Here is a 21,301-nt window from a genome sequence, read left to right on the forward strand (position 1 = left end):
GTATTGAGAAAAGCTTAGATAAATCTCACATGTTATAAAAGTGTAAGGCAGGAGTGTCCGACCTTATACTCTAGTCTATGGAAAGCCAAGATTAATTGATCAAAACAGGTGGAATCCTGCTTTATTGGTATGAAAATCTGCACCCATACCTGCCCTTTCAGGATAAGGCCGGACTTACCTGGTCTAAGGGCAGTTGTTGAATTCTGTAGCACTTTCTGTCCCAGATGAATCAATCTCATTTGGCGTGATTAGGCTTTACATCCGTAACCTCTGCAGAGAAAGTACTACATTTCAACAGTGAGGTTATACTGAGGCACATTTACATTCAATGACCGAATTCAATTCGACATCTGCCCTTAGACTTTCATAACGGATTTAAAGAGGTTTCCTGTTACGTTCTCAGTCGCACTGGGAAATTTGTCAAACTTCTTGATAATCAGATTTAATTCTTAATAAATTCTATAATAAAATCACATACAGGTGAAGTAGATACAGATTAAAAAATAAAAAATACCCAGAGTATTCCTTCAACAAGATAAATATACAAAATGTTTTTTCACACCATTCATGAAATTCGATTACACATTAGCGTAATAAAATAGTGTCACACTGCCGAAGTAATCTGTGATCTGAGTGCTAAAGAAAAAGTATTTATTTCTAGTATATATTATTTATTTATTTATTTATTTATGTATGTATTTATTTCTAGGATGTTCGAGTGATGCTAAGGTTTATGGCGGTGCAACCATTCAGGAAAAAAAAATAAAATAAATAAAAAGCATAGTAAGTTTAATCGAAGTATCTAGGCTCTATTTATTGTGTAGCTACAAGATGCCATCGTGACCGTGTTTCCCTTATATGGTAGTTGTGCTAGTTAAAAAAAAAACAACAAAAAAAAAAACACTTTAGCCAGGTAGTTCTGATCTATACGCATCTGTATCAGAGCCCAGAAGCTTGTTATTTATCCTGTAATGTTTCAGTTCAGTCATCTGTTTCAGCTAAGCAGACGTCCGTCTCTGAAGCTCTACAGGGTACGAGGTAAGCCTTTGTATTGGCACATCTGTGTCTAGCACTCGAGAAGCATCTTTGGCAACTATTTTTGAAGAAAGTAAAGCTTTTTATTTTTCCCAAAAAAGCTCATGCCAGGTCTCTTGGGTAAACTGGCTTTAGCAAGTCTTGAAATCTGGATCTACTGCAGCATACAGAGGGCGTGTGAGAATTCGGCCCCGAGGTTTAAAGTCCTGAAAGGTAAAAAGTGTAATGCAGTGTTCTCTTCATTCCGATGCATATATGAAAGGCAGTAAATATTGTGGATAAGGCACAGTTCTGTTTTTAAAGGAACACTTCACCCAAACGTCACTATGGAGATAACTATAAGTAAAACTATTGGAGACTGAGAGGGGGCAGATAGCGCTGTATGTCGGTATTCCTTCAAATCCGTCCTGGAATATTTTTATTTATTTTTTATTTTTTTCACATGTGGATCTTGGAGTAGAGCTGATCGATCTGCTGTCTGAAATGGTTCCTGAGCTCAGCGCGCTTCGCTTTAAGTGTTGGAGTCAGGAGGCCGTTCTGGATGGAGAACATCTCCGTGTGCAGAGCGATATCCTTCACCTACAACACACAGGAGAACATTAAGAGACGTTAACGTCAGCCTGGAGAGCAGTTTAGGAGAAGTGTGAGGTATTTCTATCTCTTAGATGAGGATGAGGTTTCCGTTTCAGTCTGCTTCCTTTCACGGTTTCTCCTTAATATCGTCTCATGAGGATTATCTCAGCACCGGACTTGCTCATAAGGGAATGTATAATTCATATCCTGAACTTATATATTTCCCAAAAATTGCATTGTGTTAATGTTAGAAGTGCAATAAAAATAAAATTCAGTTCTGACTCCTGATTACATCATAAATGGGTCCTAATCCTTGGCATGTGGTGATATCAATGATAAATAATGTGTGTGTGGAAAAAATCCCCTTTTTTATATTTGGTTAGAAAAAGCCTCACCTGTTCGAAAGACTTCAGTCCACCTTCTTTGCCCAGTTTAACTATTTCCTCCAATATGGCGTTTTTCACGTCCTGAAAATAAACAAGAAAATATCTTTAGATTTGCAAACTACTGTAATAGAGTGGGTTTACCAGAAAAACAAAAATGGAAACATAATATAACAGCATCTTAAGCAGCTTTTAAACAAACACCATCATTTTTCAACACTTCTTGAGGGTTTGTGTGATTAAAGAGAAGCGTTTTCTTTCCCCAAAATGTACTTATAATAATTAAAAATTTTGGAAACACTTGGAAATTAAGTTTTAGATCGGTAGAAATAATCTTTCTGACATGAACCACTTATTCAGAGGATAAAATCTGTAATTATTAAACCTTGATTTCTTTTACCCAGAGGCTGTTGTGTCCATGTTCAGTATTGAATGTCTTTGTCATGTTACACTCCACAGTGGAGCTTAATATGGAGATTGAAGAATTTGTAGTGTTTCTGTTTTTCCCCAGCTTACTAGCAGCAATATATTAACAGAAAAGTTCCAAAAAACCAAAAATCTTTAAAGTAAATGTTGATATCAAACCCATTACACGTCTCACACGGACTGATTTTATATCTGACTGGCAGCCAGAAAATAATTAATTTATTTATACTGATTGAAAATGTCAGGTAAGTAAATTTTGTTGGTTTGTTGCCGCTGGGGAACTTTATACCCCTCTTTTTGCAAAAAAGCAAACAGCTCAGCTTTGCTTGATGGTTTGTGACCATCCATCTTCCTCTTGATGACATTCCAGAGGTTTTCAATAGGGTTCAAATCTGGAGATTGGGGCAGTGGTCTCTTATTTTTTTCCAGAGCTGTATGTATATTCCTGCATTATAAATGTTTATTAAGGGAACTTAACAACTGCTTAGACTTCCATTATAAGCCTGTTTGGAGTAAACTGCTTTTCTTCTTCGCATGACAAAAGAGAATGTGTGTTGAATCCAGTTCAATCACATGGACTATAAAACGCAGGCTGAAATTCAAATAATCATATAAAAGTGGAATATTTCTTTATTTCTAAATATCTCAAAATAGTATTCTATAAAACGTGTCACATCTCATTACCTTGCTGCTACAAAGCTCCTCGTATGAGCCGTGAAATCCTCTTTTATTGGCCCAGCCACGCAGAAAGTCCGGGTCCGGCACAATGATGGCCACTAGGCAGGCCTGTGGAAGAGGTAAAGGTCAAAAACACTCAATTCTTTACTTTTATTTGAAGCGTCTATGAGTCTCAGATTGCACTTTTTGTTTCTCTCTCATTCTCTCACCACCAGATAAGAAGTACTGGGACATCAGTGTTTTATGTATCGCACTTAAACAGCTATAATAAAGCTCATGTCATGTATAGAGATGCAGGTAAATGAGATAGTCATAGTGAAAGTCTCACCTGTAGGCTGTCGCCATGCACAAAAGCCTGAGCCACGGCTTCACTCTGGATGTAAATGTTCTCGATCTTCTCCGGAGCAATGTACTCTCCTTGTGCCAGCTTAAAGATGTGCTTCTTACGGTCCACGATCTTCAGCGTGCCATTCTGTCAGGAGATAACGAGTCACAAAAGTTTAGCATGCACTATGTTTGAAATTAGTTATTATTTTATGTAACATGTTTGTCCAGCAAATTCTCTGGTGGTCCAGCAGGAGGAGCCTGGACTCTCATCACCGAGGCCTAGGTTCAGTTCCCGGGCAGGGAACCAATCCAGCCACTCAGGGATTAACTTTCTCTCAGTGCCGTTTCCAAGCCTGGATAAAATGGGAGGGTTGTGTTTGGAAGGGCATCGGACAAAAAACGCTCCAAAATTAAATATGTGGATCGGGTGATCCACAGTGGCAACCCTGAACAGGGAGCAGCTGAAAGATGAAAAGTATGATTCCTCCAGTGTGGAAGGAAATGCAAAACCGAGAATCTAATCCAGCAACTTCGTACTTCTCGTTTTAGGAAACAAAAACCTCTTAAAACCCTTCAGAAAAATGCACATGACCAGAACCGGTTTATACAATTTACATGGAATAATGTCTCATGAAGGTTTCTACTACACACTGTTAATGAAATAGACGTAAAAACCCAATGTCACAGATTTGTTAAAGAGTAAAACCCACCGGTAGCCACCTGCCGATGTCTCCTGTGTGGAGCCAGCCGTCCTGGTCCATGGCCTCCTCGGTCTTCTCTGGGTCTTTCAGATATCCTTTAAACACATTGGGCCCCTTCACACACACCTATCACCCAGACACAATGCTTAACAGTGGAAACAAACATACAAAGATCCACAAAAAAATAAAAACACAAAGCTTAAGTGATAACACCAGAGCACACACCTCTCCTTCTCCATTCACAGCCAGATAATTCATCTCAGCAACATCCACCAGCTTCACAATGTTACACGGGAGAGGAGGTCCGACGTGACCTAGAGCCGACGACATGAGTAAAAACATGAAGCAGAGACCGAAGAACATGAATGAATGCACAAGTCCGTGTGTGGGAGGATGTGTTACCTGCTGACCAGTCTCCTGATAACGTGACCGTGCAGCCGGCTGTACACTCGGTCTGACCATAGCCTTCATAAAACTGAACCGAGACGAAATCACGGTTAAACTCAAAGCCACTCAAATGAATTCATTAATTAACGAAACGCTTTCATCATTAAATATTTTGTGTAGCTGAGGTAGAACATTAACCTGTAATGACTATAATGCTTTTAACAGCTGCAATTTTAACAAAGCAACTTTACAGAATTCCAGATGTAGATCTTCATTGTACGGCAGATTATTCTACTTTTATTTCGTTTTATTTTTAAATTCTATTTTAAAATCTCTCTCACGGACCTTCATAAAAAGCATTAGACTGCATGTTGCACTGTGTATGATTGTGTATGTGACAAATAAAATGTGAAATGAATTTGAGAAGATTTTGAAATGAAATTCAGCTTCATATAAAGCACAGATGGAAATAATGAAGAGTATTTAAATTGTGTGTGTGTGTCTGTGTGTGTATGTGTGTGTGTGTGTTTCCCCCCTGCCCCAGACCTGGCATCCCAGAGCTGCACGCAGGAAAGTCAGCACATGAGAAGAGACTGGAGCAGCACCGGTCAGCATCAAGCGCACTTTTCCTCCGACGCTGTCCTGCAGGGGGCAGCAGAAATAACAGCTTTCATCATCACAGGCCTTAGACACACTATACACACCATCCCAGTGCAGTATCTGGATTGTGCACAGGAATATTTCCAGTTCACCAAGAACAAAGTGAAAGCTTTTCACACTGTGTTTGACCACCGAGTCAAAGGAATGTTTCACACGTGTTATTTAGAAGCACTGCTTTTTACACCCAGGGTTATGAAAACCCGCTCTGAAGCAGGATTAGAAGATGCAACTGAGTTTTGCATCAGCTTTTTTCTTTGGTTTCTTGCTTTTGTGCATCTCAGGAGGCTAAAAATCAGCAAAGTAGGATTTATCATGGCAACATTTTCTTTTCTCGCTGACATGAAAGCACGAGACAAGCCGTTATTTAACTCGGTCACGATGTACTAACTCAATCAAAGTTGCTGATGTCACAAATATGCAAATATAAAGAAGTGTGGAACATTGTATAGATAAAAAGTCTAAGCAGTGTGAAATGTCAAACAAGATAACCCAGGATTCTGTTTAGCCAGAGTTTACGGTCACGTGTAAAAAAAAAATCCCTCTGGAAGGGCGTAACCCTAACCCTAACCAGAGTTATGTCTATAGTGTAACTACATCCCCCTGTGCACCTCAAGACTGGATGAGGCTGAACTCAGGACTGGAAGTGATGGAATTATTCACCTGGACTTTCTTGAAGATGATTTTGTCCCACAGACTGTTTCGCCTCATGATGCCGCTCATCATCTCAGCTTCTTTCCTCCGGAAGGCAAAATCTAAGATCCACTTCTTTAGAGGAGTGTTGGCTTGCCCAAAGATCTGAAACACACACACACACACAGTAATCATTCCTACACTCTCTGCCCTTACAAGTCGGGAATAAAATCACAACAGGGTGTGCTATTATAGGAAAATTATGAATCATGCCAAGGTGTTGTGATGCATGGCGAGACCTGATGTGATGCAGAGTGAAGTTTTTCTTAACAGGTATTAAATAAAGAACAACAAATCATACTTTTAATCCATTTATAGTTACGTTTTATCTCATGATGTTTCACTTTCTGACAAACTCGAGAATTCAACAGCTTCATATATGGTAAGCCTGATGCATGCATATAAATAGTTCATCAAAATAATAATAATAATAATAATAATAATAATAATAATAATAATAATAATAATAATAATAATAAAAGGTCTGGTCAGACATACTGCTGTAAAAATCCTCAGGTGTAAAATACCTTATCAAACATTCGGTTGAGCAGACGAGGCACCACCGGGAAGACGGTGGGCTGCAGGGTCATAAGGTCATCCATGAGGCAGCGGATATCTCCCTTGAAATAGCCGATGCGACCCCCGTGAAGCAGCATCACGCCCTGAGAGACACCAAAACCATGCAAATGGTTACAACACATGTCGGATTACACAAAAATGTTATTATATCATTACAAGGGCTACACGTGAAGCGTTCTAGTCCGTACCTGCACTACTCGCTCGAACATGTGTGCAAGAGGAAGGTAAGAGATGTGCGAGTCGCTGGGACTCAAAGGACAGCTGGTCTGAAAGAAAGAAGACGACAGGAGACACAGGATTAACAAAGATGACTACGAGTGTGAGCATAACACACACAATAGGTTTTCATAACAAGTTTCTACAGTTGATGCTTACACACAAACACAGCCAAGGGGATTTTTTTTTCCCCTTTAAAGCAATGATTTTGCATTACGGAGCTTAAGAGCAAAAGAAATGTGTGTGTGAGCGAAATCAGTGCAACATTCTCATAACGTCTGCATTAATCTCACTTCGTATGTCAGTGTTAGTTTAAAACAAAGGGCTGTGCTCTTATAGGAAAATAAACAGCAACACTATATAACCAAAAAGTCTCTGCACCCCTGATCATCATTTTAGATGTAGTCTCATTTTTCTGTTATAATGCGCTCAACACTTCTGGGGAAGTATTTCCACTAGATTGTTGGAGTGTGTCTGTGGGGATTAGTGATCATTCAGCTACAAGAGCATTAGTGAGATCAGACACTGATGTTCTAAGAGTGAGGAGGTCTGGGGATCAGTTAGTGTTCCAGTTCATCCCAAAGGTGTTCATTAAGGTTGAGTCAGAGTCAGGGCTCAGGAGATCTTCCACTTCATCCTTAACACACCATGTCACCATGGAGCTTGATTTGTACACAGGGGCTCTGAACAGTGTTTGTACGCTGTAGCATTACATTTTGTCTTCACTGGAACTAAGAGGTTCAAAGACATTCTATACAGCTGTGGGCTTCCAGATTTGTGGCAACAATTTGGGGAAGAATCACATATGGGTGTGAGGATCAGGAGTACATACGTTTGACCCTTCGACTTTTGTTCCCTCTTAATAAGCCCCCTCTTAATTTCAGCTTGATGGAAAATCCTTTCATTATGAATATAATTTTATCCTTTTATAAATATACAAACCTGTGATTTAAATTACAGACAGCACTACTGTCCGAACATCTGTAATAGGAAACTTATTCAACTGTTTATCATTTTAATCCATTCAGATTTGGGGCTCTCTTTGCTTTTACTACAACTTTTTTAAAGACTTGACCAAAAGAATGATTGAAAATGTAGTAACCATGTGCAAGAGAGGATTGAGGAGAGAGAGAGGATGAGCGTGAGGCTGTATCTTATGTCTACATTTACCTCTGTTATCTTGGTAAAGCCAGAAATGTTGGACACGATGTTTCTGTGGGTGAGCATCGCTCCTTTCGGGTTTCCTGAGAGAGAGAGAGAGAGAGAGAGAGAGAGAGAGAGAACACGATCTAATGTACACATCCACACACAGACTCAAATATTAGCAAATCTATAAAACACACATCATCCTGAAAAGCAAATAAAGATCTATGTGCACATGCAGTACATACCTGTGGTTCCACTAGTAAAGCAAATAATAGCCATGTCATCAGGCTTAGGAGGCTATAAAGAAGGAAAACAGTAAATATTTGCCATCAGGCCATGTGCATATGAAAAGTGGAAACAATGGGTATAAAAGAAAATTGAAGAAAAACAGAGCAGATGATGAGACTCACTATGGGCTTCTGCCGATGGGCTTTTCCAAGAGCCTGGAAAAACAAGACAGACATTTCCATAACGTTTACAGTAACTAAGAAACATGAGAAATCTGAAATATCTGTATGTGAGAAAGGAAGGAGAAGAAGACTTTGGGTGGGGGTCTGAGAAAACACAGAGGCTCTGAAGCGATACAGAATGGCAGTTATATGTAAATGCATGAGTAAAAATGTTAAAGGCTCTTCAATCAACAGTTTCAGTTTCAGTGACTTTATAACTCAGAGTAATGAGAACACTATGACACTAGAGTAGCTTCGATTAGCAACACAAAGTGTTGGAAAATCCAGCGCACTCAACTTTAAGACCTAGACACAATCAATGAGGGGAAAAAGCTACATTTTTTCCCCAAAGGCATACTATTTTTTTCCCCTATATTCTCAATATTGAATATTTAATCACTAGCTTCAAGTCAAGTTATTCAAGCTACAGGTAAATAAACTGTTACTGTACATTTAGTGAAAAAAAAAAAAATCGATACAGTCAGTCTTTTTTACTGCCAATAAAATGATCTTGGTCTTGTTGACTGTTGAGATGTTCCAGCCTCACGAGCAATCAGAGCAAGAAATGTAGCTGGTGAGATTATCATAAAACACAGCACAAGCTTTAAAGGAGAAGTTCACTTCCAGAACAAAAATCTCCAAATAATTTCCTCACCCCCTCGTCATGCCAAGATGTCTTTCTTTCTTCAGTCGTAAAGAAATTATGTTTTTTGAGGAACACATTTCGGGATTTTTTTTCATATAGTGGACTTCAATGGTGCCCCTGAGTTTGATCTCCGAAAATACAGTTTAAATGCAGCTTCAAGGAGCTCTAAACCTCGATCCCAGCCCAGGAAGAAGGCTCTTATCTAACAAAACGATCGGTCATTTTCTTAGGAAAATAAAAAATTGTATATTTTTTAACCACAAATGCTTGCCTAGCACTAGTGCCTCCATGATGCTACATAATTATGCTGAAAGGTCACGCGTGATGTAGGAGGAGCTACAGACCCAGTGTTTACTAGTGTGGAGGAGGAGGACCGCTCCGAAGTTGTTGCATGTGGAATGACACAAAGTTATATCTACCTTTTCGTTAGTAAAGAGCATTTGACTTATTTGCACTTTGCACATTCGCTGGGTCTGTAGTTCCGCCTACATCATGAGCGACCTTCCAAAATGATTACGTAGTATGCAGCATCACGGACACGCATAGATGAACTGCATTTTGGAAGGTCAAACTCGGGGGCACCATAGAAGTCCACTATATGGAGAAAAATCCTGAAACGTTTTCCTCAAAAAACATAATTTCTTTTTACGGCTGAAGAAAGAAAGACAGGAACATCTTGGATGACAAAGGGGTGAGGAAATTATTTATAGATTTTTATTCTGGAAGTGAACTTCTCCGTTAAGGCTGGAATATACTTTCTGTCACTGAGCATCACATCAAATAGATTCCCAGCTTGCTTCACTCTACAGCTTCCCTCGACACGTAACGACTGTAAACGACACATGTTTAGGATCAGACACTCGCCTCTGCGTCTTTCAGGCTAATTACGTCCACGCCGCATTGCTGCGCTTGAGCCATCAGCTCCGAGTCAAACTCGTCCATCAGGATCAGGGTTTTCAGGGTGTGCTGTCTTCCCGAGACGCAGTCCAGCAGCAGACGAGCCTTGGCCGGTACGTCACACACCACTGTGGAGATGCCGGCTGAAAACACACACACACACACATTCCGTTAAAACTGATCGGTTCTCAAATGCATAAAATCAAAATGTGATTAAAGAGAGACATATGCCGTGATGCTGATATCTGAGTTGTTAAAAAAATAAATAAATAAAAATCAATCACTATGTGGAAGTGGAGACAGAGCTGAGGGAAGTGAGTGGTAAGGATCACACACCTGTGCTAAATTATATTAATGACTGTTCTATGTTGCACTGAGAGAGAGAGAGTGAGAGAGAGAGAGAGAGAGAGAGAGAAACAGAGATTTTGTGTGTGTGTGTGTGTGTGTGTGTGTGATAGAGAGAGAGAGAGAGAGAGAGAGAGAGAAGAATGATAGAGAGAAAGAGAGAGAGAGAGAGAAGAATGAGAGAGAGAGAAAGAGAGATTTTGTGTGTGTGTGTGTGAGATAGAGAGAGAGAGAGAGAGAGAGAGAAAGAAAGAGAAGAATGATAGAGAGAAAGAGAGAGAGTGAGAGTGAGAGAGAATGAGACAATGAGAGAGAGAGAAAGAGAGAGAGAGAGTGAGAGAGAATGAGACAATGAGAGAGAGAGAAAGAGAGAGAGAGAGTGAGAGTGAGAGAGAATGAGACAATGAGAGAGAGAGAGAGAGAGAGAGAGAGAGAGAGAGAAAAAGAGAGTACACATCCGAATACAGTATAAACATCTGTAGAAATAGTTAGTGAGGATGAGAAGAGGACACACTCTTGCAGATGATGTAATCGATGGCCTCAGTCCCCAGTGTGTCATACAGAGGCACTGAGACCAGAGAGTAGGTGTAGCAAGCCAGCTCTGAGATGGTCCACTGTGGAGAAACATACAACATAGTTATTATTATTATTATTATTATTATTATTATTACTACATACAGATCTGAGACACTCTAGGCACAAATAGTATTTTTTTTACAACTCATGTTCTATTTTGATGACATTAGCTTAAAAACATGATGATGTTAAAATAAATAAATAAATAAATAAATTATAATAATAATTTGATCACAATATATTTTTGAAATTTGACGACATTATTTTTGAAATAAAGTAATTCCTAAACACAGTGACAAATAGATAATAAAATGATTTTTTTTAAGCTTGCACTGTGTTAAATAAATTATATAATGATTATAAATAATCTATAATAATAAATAACCAATGCCTAACAGTGTACCCTGTGGAAAAGGCAAGGTTTTTCTTGGAACAGGAGCTTCAGTGTTTATCTGCTGCACAAAGCAATTAAAATCACGCTGAAGGGTTTCGATTGCGAAGCTCATACACTCGGATCGTTCAGATCTTAAAGATATGAGACTTTTCAGCATATAAGGAACCGAAAGCCCAGGCGGATGCTCGGCGATGCGTCTCACCTCGGGTCTGCTCTGAGCGAAAATGCCGATGAACTGGTCTTTGGTTTTGGAGTGACCTTTGTGCAGCAGCGCTGAGCCCAGACTCTCTGCTCTCTCTGCAACCTGAGAGGAGGAGAAAGGCAAAAATAATGCAAAACACTTTCCACTGTGACACAGCAGATCCTACCAGATTACACCAAGTGGGACTGGTCTAGAATAATCACACACACACAAAACCTCACACACACACACACTCACCTTCTCTGTCAGTCACACACTTTTACTCACACACACACACACAAAACCCCTCTCTCACACACACACACAACTCTCTCTCTCACACACACACTCACCCTCTCTCTCAGTCACACACTTTTACTCACACACACACACACAAAACCTCTCTCTCTCACACACACACCCTCTCTCTCAGTCACACACTTTTACTCACACACACACACACACACACACAACTCTCTCTCTCACACACACACACCCTCTCTGTCACACACTTTTACTCACTCACACACACACACACAACTCTCTCTCTCACACACACAACTCTCTCTCTCACACACACAACTCTCTCTCTCACACACACAACTCTCTCTCTCACACACACACTCAACCTCTCTCTCAGTCACACACTTTTACTCACACACACACACACACACACCCTCTCTCTCAGTCACACACTTTTACTCACACACACACACACACACACACAACTCTCTCTCTCACACACACACCCTCTCTGTCACACACTTTTACTCACTCACACACACACACACACACACACAAAACTCTCTCTCTCACACACACAACTCTCTCTCTCACACACACTCACCCTCTCTCTCAGTCACACACTTTTTTTCACACACACACACACACACACACACACACACACACACACACACACACACACACTACTCTCACACACACACTCTGGATGATGTATATGTTTATAAGTGTGCATACATGGAGCATTGTGCTGCAGTATTTGATGGCACAGAGATTGAACACAGTGTGTATATTTATGGCACAGACAGAAAAAAAAGAGTCTTTGTACACGACTTCTCCATTTTCACTTGGAAGGAACATTTGTGTTTAAATATCACATGAACAACCACAGTGATAAAGAGCACAGCTTCATGTACTCACATCGATTTGAGTAAAGAAAGGTGAAACATAAAAACTAATAAAACAACAAAAATAGTTGGGAATGCCAAAGCTATTTAAAACAACTAGCTCATGCTGTAGCAGATAAAGGACTCCACTAATGTTACACTACATTTTAATATAAAGTCCCTCCAAATGTCCGAGAGCACTATTTTACTGTACAGATATTGACCTGGTCAGTCGAGATAAGACTTCTGGAGTAGCATTATTTGATTGAAATACTAAAAATAAACAGAATGTATAGATGAGTCAATTTTAAAAAGAGCTGAAATATCAAACCAATCTGAAAGACTGAATGTCTTGTGGAGTGAGTGAGTGAGTGAGTGAGTGAGTGAGAGAGAGAGAGAGAAAGAAAGAAAGAAAGAGAGAGAAAGAAAGAGAGTGAGTAAGAAAGAAGGAGGCTATGTAAACAATGTCGAATGGAGACGTCTCCAGCGGTCCTACCTCTGAATAGGACAGCCACTCGTACGGCTGCTTTGGTTTCCTGTAGCCTAGGCAAGGTCCGTTATCTTACGGAAAGGAAAAAGAAGATACAATATAATTAACAAATATCGTTAACTATTAATTAATTAATTAATTATTTTATTTTTACATGACATTCTGTGAGGTCTTACAGCAAAGAAATCTTACAACATTACAGCAGTTTCAACAACAGCATCTATATAAAATCCTTCTCTTTAATATTCTCTAAAAATTCTGGGATTTTTCCCTAGGGATACATTAGGAAGAATTCTAAAAATAGATTTGCTCGATTAGATAGCTTACGATAACATTTAGATAACTTGGATTAAGATAATTTAGATAAAGATACCTCAGGATAACATTTCAGAAATATCTGACGAGTGTTTAGACGCTGGATCGAGTAACTGGAAGCATTTTGTTGGTTTATTACGTGACAACACGTTGGAATTTAATCATTTGGAGTCTGAAGGTATTTACAGGGTGAAGGTTTATATTTATTGTTTATTGTAATTATTAGATTAGATATTAGATAGCTGTTAGATATTACTGTACAATTGTGATTAATTACATGAAGGAAAAACTAAAAACAATGGGGTGTCCTTCTGCAGTAAAATAATGATACTGTTTTGTTAAAAAAGTCTTGTTAATTTTCCAACAAGAGAACGTTCTAAAGTATTTCCATAAGCAAATGAAATGTCTTGTTTAATAAAGAACACACGTTATCACGTGTCTTATAGCAGTTTTTCCTCACCGGTCTTTCTTCGTTCCTACCGTTTCAAAGTAATAAGACAAAAAAAGCAGAAATTTTGCAAGGAATTTGCATCAGCATACGAAGCATTGTCGGCACACGAAAAAACTGAACCGAATGCTAGTTCGTCCGGGAGGCGTTCAAAACTTGTTAGCCAAGCGAAGCCAACTGAAGCAATTTTACGAATTTTACTAATTCGTAATTTTCAGTCAGCGAAAGCTGTTTCAAGTCAACCCACGATATCAGCATTGCCTTTGGCATGCATTCAAAAGCTAGTCGATTTTTCTTGTGTTTTTTGTTGACAGATCGGTGGCGTGGGTGGTCTGTTCTATTTTTAGCCCAAGCTTGGTGGCACAACTTCCTGTGATGAGCCTTGGCATGGAATGTTTGGCTTGGGTCAGTTCTTTGTAAGCAGCCATACAGTTTACTTCGTATTGGTAATACTGGTCATGTTTTCAGGCAGCTGGAACAGATTACCTGCATTTACATTATTTCTTATGGGAAAATTCGTTTTACAAAACAAATTTTCGCCTTCAGAACTAATTAAATTTGTATGCCGGGGTTTCATTAATATACAAAGCTACCTATTGAACTGCTCTGAAACTCAAGCTTTTCCTTATTTTTCCTGGCTTACAAAACCAGATTAAACTCTGAAAGGTTAAAGTAATGTAGGTTTACGTTGTGATCTTTTTCACTTACTTGATACCCGTAAGCCCCGGGTAAAGACCTCGTACATGGTCGTAGCGTCGTCATAGTAAAAAGACATAAGCTTGTCAGCGTCCACTAGCACTGACCTGCGTGCAAACTCTCCTCCCTAAAGAACAGAACAAAATTCAGGAGAATTAATACTCATCATAAAAAATAAATAAATAAATCCAAACTCTGGCCTCGTCCCCAGGCCGCTTCCATGATTCGGATCTGCAGCACGGACTCACCGGAACCTCGACAGACTGCATGCGCAGGTCACAGGGGGGTTTGAGGGCTTTTGGTCGAGTTGTGTACCAGAAGGTGGTGAGTGCGGCGAAGGCCCCCATGCCCACCAGCGTGCCGGTGGACAGGCTGCGGAGGTAATCCCTCACCTCGGCCAGCTCAGGCACACGCAACTGCTTCAACAGCTCATGGGCCTGCATGTCTCTCTGTTAATGGATCTGTGGAGTGAAACGAGGCTCACCATTACGTCCATGACTGATTAAAAAAAAAAAAAGAGTGTGTGCGCTTGTGTGGTCATGTGTCTGTTGCCGGACCGCATCAAGCCTTATTTATCAAGATAAAGGAGAATTTATGCAAAGATATATAATATTAAAGAAAATCAATTACATTGAGGAATTAAGCAATACAGTGTGTATACTACGAGAGCTGCTGATGTCTGAAGGTAAACCTTGTCTGACTGACTGACTTCAAATTGTATAATTGTGGAGTTACAGAAATTTTAAAATACAGAGTACGTAAGTCCCATTTATTTCAACTGCACACATCCATTTTAAGAATATTTTGCCATTTCAAATTAATAAATTGAAAGCAAGCAATCCCATAAAAAAACATAACTAGGACAAAAAAAAATAAATAAAACTAGCTAGTCGATTAAAGGGGAAAAAATAAAGTGTTAGCGTGTGTCTATGGTAGCTGATGCGCTGTAGTGGCTGAGCTGCATTATTGGAGGATTTACGCAGCATTAGACATCATTAAACAATTATAGTTCTATAAAGAAAAACAAATTAAGCATTTTATAAATAAATACTCAATACTTATGAATTAATGTTTATGTAATAAATGTAACTTATCTTCACGCTCTGTTTACGTGCCAAGTTTCTTTATAAAGATCAAACCCTGATCAAGTTACCCATTGCCATTGTCCTTCACAGGTGTCGTGTTTAAATTCTCAGAATAATACACCTGCAAAACACGATACACATTCCCACAATCCTCAGCTCTCACCCCACGGCATGCTTATAAGGATTTAATAGCAAACATATTTGTCCCTTTTGTTTACTTGGCGTGCAAAACCAAGGAGACAAGACTTGGATTGTCTTTCCTCTCCACTAAACTCAGATTCTCTTGGACAGTCATGACCTTCACGAGCGGTCACAGTTCAGTGAGCAAGGGTCACATTGCTGATTGAGTTATCAAATGTTTTGTAATGCTATCGCAACCTTTCGCAAGTGTGGCTGCTCTCAAACGGTCTTTACTCTTTACCTTTGACCTGAAAACCTTGGGTTGTGCTGACAGAATTCACACACCTCAGTGTGAACCAGTGCGTTGTTGGGGATGAATTATATAGTGTACAAGTGACAAAGATTACAAAAATGAAAGACGAAGAAATAAATAAAAAAAGTTTGAAAGTATTCACATGGTTTTAAGCCACACACAGAACGCGATTTCTGTCGAAACACTGTATTGGGTCAACATACAGGACCAGTTTCTTCAACACACACACACACGGTCCACTGTAAAAATGCAGATCTTTTTCTCATCCATTTTGCCTATTCATTCACATTAAAACTGTACTTGTTCCAAGAAGCTGCACGATTCTAAGCAGGGTGAAGAAACGATATTCTAAGACTTCTTTGGATGTATAAAAGGTTCAAACTTCTAAAAATGATTTTACTTGGAACCTTTTCTCAAACAGAAACCCTCTGTTTTAAGGTTCTGTGGGATTTTATATTTTAGCCGGAGTGGTTAGGATTTTTTTTGGTGGTTGCCGCATGAAACTAAACCCATTTAACTATGCATAAAGCTACAAAGATTTACCCCAACATCTACAACTTTAGCTTATTTTGTTTGAACACGCCATTAGCTCCTCAGAAAAAGTACACAGCTATAACTATTTACACACTTACACGGGGTCTGGGCCAACAGCCACAAAAGTCATTCGATTTGTGTATCTTGGCTGGTCATAGACAATCAAATACAGATAACAGTAGCATTTCAAGTCCTGTCTGAACTGGTAAAAAAAAAAATGTAACAGAAACCCAAGTAAAAAATAATAATTAAAAAATATCAGACAATGAAGATTCACCATAGCAGCCTAGCTTTGGAATTTGGGATGAGTCACCTTGGCTGTTAGGTTACACAAAGCACCCTGTGTAGTTGTAGTCATAGTTTTGAGAGAGAGAGTGTGTGTGTGTGTGTGTGTTGACACAACACAGCATGCTTAACATAACCCAGTCAGGACACACTGCCCCTTTCACCATTCACCTAGTTTTATTATTACCCCTCAGATATGGGTCGCAGCAAATATGTTCCCCTCTTGATGAGCCTTGCAAATATAGAGAGCAAAATTGAAATAAATAAATAAATAAATAAAGCCTGGAGAGCCAATATCAAGCACTTATGGTTATTTTCCGAATTTCCATTTCTACATACAGTGCTCTGAAATTAAAAGAGGCATCCAAATCAGAACGTATGGAAATCCTTCATAAAATTAATCACCTAAATCATCATGATTTAGGGATCATTATGAATCTAACTGCAGATATATTATGCAAATGGTCACAAAGTTTGGCTTGACCCTGCAGCTGGCTCCTGTAGGAAGGTTCACAGGTCTCAAAAGATTCCATAGAAATGACAAAACAAAAGCAAGTCACCTGAGTCTCGAGCGAGTTGAGGTTGCAGAGTCCTGAACAGGCTGAGGAGAGACAGGTAGTGTTAACTGACATTAATGTCATTAGCCGAGTTTGTGTTACTGCTGTAGACAATGCAAATCCAAAGGTCAAACTCGGACCTGCCCCTTCCCCCGTCTTATTGGACAACCCGCCTTTGAAATGCGCCGTGTCAGCTAATATATTGGGGCTCCACGGATAACAAACTGCAAAGTATCATGATTAACGATTCTGTTAAAAGACAAACCAGGTCTTCGTGACAACAAGCTGCGTGACTATGACTACTTCATACTGTACTGGTGCCTCATTGCTTGACCAGTCTATTGGCGAGTCATTGATTCAGTCGAGATATTCCGTCAAACACGAAACAGAAAAAGTTTTACAAGGTGATTGATTACCTCCCTGTGACTGAGCTACAGAAGCTGTGACTCCATGGTCACCTGGTCGACTTCCTCTTGCAATCTCAGAGGCAGAAGCTGAAGAGGTTCTGCACATGCACACAATCACATGCTGCACCAGGCTTTCCAGGGGAAAGGTAACCCGAGCATGCCCGCGCTGTCTAAACTTGGTCTGCTTGAGATGTTAGACCAATGATAGAGCCCAAGAGCGGTCACCCGATGAAGGCCAGCCAAGCAGAGCCGATATCCCACCCCCCTCCTCCGACACGCTGCTATTTTAAAACCACACCGAACGGAAAACACGATGACGTGGAGAAGTGTTTCAGCTGCTGCTTCAGACACGTAGAGTAACCAGCGGAGGCTAAACACAAATACAGCATTGATATGCTTCAATAAGACTCGAGTGAAATCCTGAGTCACACCAAGAATCCGGGACTTTTATCTCCTGTTCTGGACACAAGAATTAACTCTGATTTAAAAGAAATCCATTTTTCCGAAAAAAATGTCAGAGTAATCTTTACAATCTTTATGATAGTTTTGGGAAACGCTGGGTACGAAAATATTGGAATGAAGATTTGTGTATCTTTTTTGTACTTTTTTTTCCCTTCCGATTAAAGATCTTCCGAATCTTTAACGCTGCAATCCGATTGGCTGTCAGGATATCCTCCTTGTCCGTGTTTTCTGGAAAAACACTCAGGAAAAAATTTGCCAGCTTGATTCCTGTATTTAAAAAGTTATTACAGAGTTTTGAGAGTTAGTGCTGGAGGAACATCTCTCTCACCAGTGTGCCATGGGAAAAAGTCTGCGCTTGATCACCTGCCATGTCCATCATACTGCCCCTTTCTCTTAAAGTCAGAGAATCTTGGCTGGGTTTACTGACAAAACATAACAACTCCACCAAGAATACTAGACTTCTGGTTTACAAAACTGACAGATTTAGATTCGAGGGGCTGCAAGATCACTATAAAGCAATGCGGACTCGAATTTTATTTATTTCCATAAAAGGTACATTATGTGTTTATTTCACATTTATAATCCGTGTTATTAAAAATACTAGGCTTAGGCTTGTATACTCTTTTAGGCTGGTCAGATTTAAGGTCAATAAGATAAGATATTACTAATACTTCAGAGGAAGTGGTCAAAAATAGTAAACTAAAATAAAATAAAACAATAAATAAATAAAACAATAAAACAATAAATAAATAAATAAATTTAAAAAATAAATAAATAAATAAAAACACACCATTTCTTGACCTTTTCATATGCTCTGCTGTGCAGTTATTCTGTAGATTTGCCCCAATGGTGTGTTTCTAAAATGTATTATAATTACTTACATTTTCAAATAAAATGGTCATCAAAATGGTCAAAAGTCCACATTTGAAAACAGTCACATTTATTTTTAGTACATTTAGATACCTACTTTTTTCATTTCACTCAATTTCCCCCAAAGTATTAATAAAAGCACGTCCTTCGTGACACTTTTTTCCACAGAGTTTGTTCATTTTCTAATTTTTTTCTATCATCAAATATTCATTTTGTGATTATAGTTGGAAAAGCAACACTAAACAGCATGGTGTTGTGTATTATATCACAGTTGTGTTTAATAAGTTTGTATTCCTGCTCTGTAGAGAGCTTTATATCTCAGGTGACCTTCAGAGGTAAAATATTCAGTCCACCACAACTACACAGGCAGTGAGAGTTAGAGAGTAGTAATGACCTTTACACAATGTTTCCACTCCCTTTCACCAATCTATAGTGTTCAGAACAAGGTAAGTGTGTGTACATTAAACCACATCAAGTGTTTATATGAGGGCGAGTCAAACCAAAAGCCTTGGGAAGTTTTGAGCTATGAATGAGGAAAAGTTCATTACAGAAAACAATACTTAGGCAGACTAGAACTACAAATGAAAAGAAATACAAATAGATAAATCGATCAGGCATAACATTATGACCACTGACAGTCGCCGTGAATAACAGTGATGATCTCCTCATCATGGCACCTGTTAGTGGGTGGGATATATTAGGCAGCAAAAGAACATTTTGTCCTCAAAGTTGATGTGTTAGAAGCAGGAAAAATGGACAAGTGTAAGGATTTGAGCGAGTTTGATGAAGGGCCAAATTGTGATGGCTAGACCACTGGATCAGAGCATCTCCATAACTGCAGCTCTTGTGGGGTGTTCCCAGTCTGCAGTGGTCAGTATCTATCAAAAGTGGTCCAAGGAATGAACAGTGGTGAACCGGTGACAGGGTCATGGGCGGCCAAGGCTCACTGATGCACGTGGGGAGTGAAGGCTGGCCCGTGTTATCTGATCCAACAGACAAGCTACTGTTGCTCAAATTGCCGAAGAAGTCTCAGGACTTCCTGTGTCCAGTCAGAATGAAAGATTTTTAAAGTGACCTTGACCTTGCGATGATCTGACCTTGTGATGATCCAGTGTTTTATTTTGTACGATAAACTGGAGAGTATCATGCTATGTTCACACTCGCAGCCAAAAAAGGTTCCCAAACTGTTTATCGTGTGAGACCTGACAATTTCCAGCGACATGAGCAACCTAGAGCGTTGGTGACTAGATGTGGGCGTGTCCGGCAACGTGAGAATGTTGAGGAAAAACTGGATGCAAATACGGAGTGACTCGGTGCAGCGACTACCAATGGGAGTGCAGTCAATAGAGCGCACGTGATCCGTGACACAGCACATACTGCTTCTGCTTCATCTCATATACATATGTACACTACTGAAATTTATACTCAAACACCAAATCTCCTTCCAGAACGAAAACCACACCACCCACCAATTAAATGTTATCACTATGGCAGCCAGTAGTAGCAGCTTCACCTACTGGTGACTTAATACAGAATACAGCGACTGGAGACTTTGCATGTTTGTGAACGCAGCATTAGCCTTCGTTTCACTGGTGTTGGTGTAAAGACTCTGTACACATGACTCGAATCCTTGCATTCTTAAACAAAAAAATAAAAAATAAAAAGTTTTTTAGAAAGAAAAGATTTATAGATTGTTGTTTACACAAGTATTTAAAGCTGCTATAACATAAGTGATAACACAGGAAACAACATGTTTTGTAAACGTTCCAAATATTAAGAGATTCAAAGCGCCATGTGTCCATCGCTAATCGATTAAAAAAAGCTGATGTGTTGACAAATTGTTTGGTATAAGAGGAATAAAACACTTCGGTACATGCCGTCATAGCAAAATAATTCACCTCTGAACAGCGGCTGTAAATCTTTTACCTCATCGCTGATTATTTTCCTGTCACTGCAACCCTGCAACCCAATGTGTTTTACTCTTCACTTTGCAGGTGTTCTGCTCCTCAATGCTAAACTGAGCGCTAACGTTAACGATAATGGATGAAAGGGATTCTTTAACATTTTGTAGCTGTTCTATAGATACAAACGATTTAACTCATCATCAAACCCATTTCTGCCCCAAGTACTTGTTCATAAGCATCTAAAATCTATCTTCAACCACTTCAACAACAGAGGCAAAACTCACACACTGAAACCCAACAGAGTCCTGACTCTGGCTTTAACATTCACACCAGGACGATTATCTTGGTCCCCAGTTTAGTTATCTGTTACTGTAATAGATAGATAGATGAATGAAGTAT

General features: G+C 39.4%; 1 protein-coding gene across 3 annotated transcripts in view; it reads right to left on the minus strand.

Moving 5' to 3' along the window:
* Window positions 1-665: 665 nt before the first annotated feature.
* Window positions 666-21,301, minus strand: part of acsl1b (acyl-CoA synthetase long chain family member 1b) — a 22,410-nt gene continuing 1,774 nt past the window's right edge. The window contains exons 1-22 of one of the 3 annotated variants that reach the window (XM_058408530.1): window positions 17,676-17,869; window positions 17,263-17,303; window positions 14,614-14,826; window positions 14,378-14,492; window positions 12,913-12,977; window positions 11,311-11,412; window positions 10,653-10,752; window positions 9,761-9,936; window positions 8,212-8,244; window positions 8,047-8,098; window positions 7,826-7,899; window positions 6,628-6,705; window positions 6,388-6,522; window positions 5,831-5,965; window positions 5,057-5,152; window positions 4,526-4,598; window positions 4,349-4,437; window positions 4,133-4,249; window positions 3,424-3,567; window positions 3,102-3,203; window positions 2,004-2,075; window positions 666-1,614 (exon numbers count right to left, since the gene is read on the minus strand). In XM_058408530.1, coding sequence (XP_058264513.1) covers window positions 1,474-1,614; window positions 2,004-2,075; window positions 3,102-3,203; window positions 3,424-3,567; window positions 4,133-4,249; window positions 4,349-4,437; window positions 4,526-4,598; window positions 5,057-5,152; window positions 5,831-5,965; window positions 6,388-6,522; window positions 6,628-6,705; window positions 7,826-7,899; window positions 8,047-8,098; window positions 8,212-8,244; window positions 9,761-9,936; window positions 10,653-10,752; window positions 11,311-11,412; window positions 12,913-12,977; window positions 14,378-14,492; window positions 14,614-14,808 — 2,094 coding nt within the window. In that variant the 5' untranslated portion in view covers window positions 14,809-14,826; window positions 17,263-17,303; window positions 17,676-17,869 and the 3' untranslated portion in view covers window positions 666-1,473. Of the gene's footprint in view, window positions 1,615-2,003; window positions 2,076-3,101; window positions 3,204-3,423; window positions 3,568-4,132; window positions 4,250-4,348; window positions 4,438-4,525; window positions 4,599-5,056; window positions 5,153-5,830; window positions 5,966-6,387; window positions 6,523-6,627; window positions 6,706-7,825; window positions 7,900-8,046; window positions 8,099-8,211; window positions 8,245-9,760; window positions 9,937-10,652; window positions 10,753-11,310; window positions 11,413-12,912; window positions 12,978-14,377; window positions 14,493-14,613; window positions 14,827-17,262; window positions 17,304-17,675; window positions 17,870-21,301 lie in introns of those variants that run through there. The other 2 variants (XM_058408529.1, XM_058408528.1) reach the window with 2 other exon arrangements.

This window comes from Hemibagrus wyckioides, linkage group LG14 (assembly GCF_019097595.1).
Source record: "Hemibagrus wyckioides isolate EC202008001 linkage group LG14, SWU_Hwy_1.0, whole genome shotgun sequence".
Lineage (NCBI taxonomy): Eukaryota > Metazoa > Chordata > Actinopteri > Siluriformes > Bagridae > Hemibagrus > Hemibagrus wyckioides.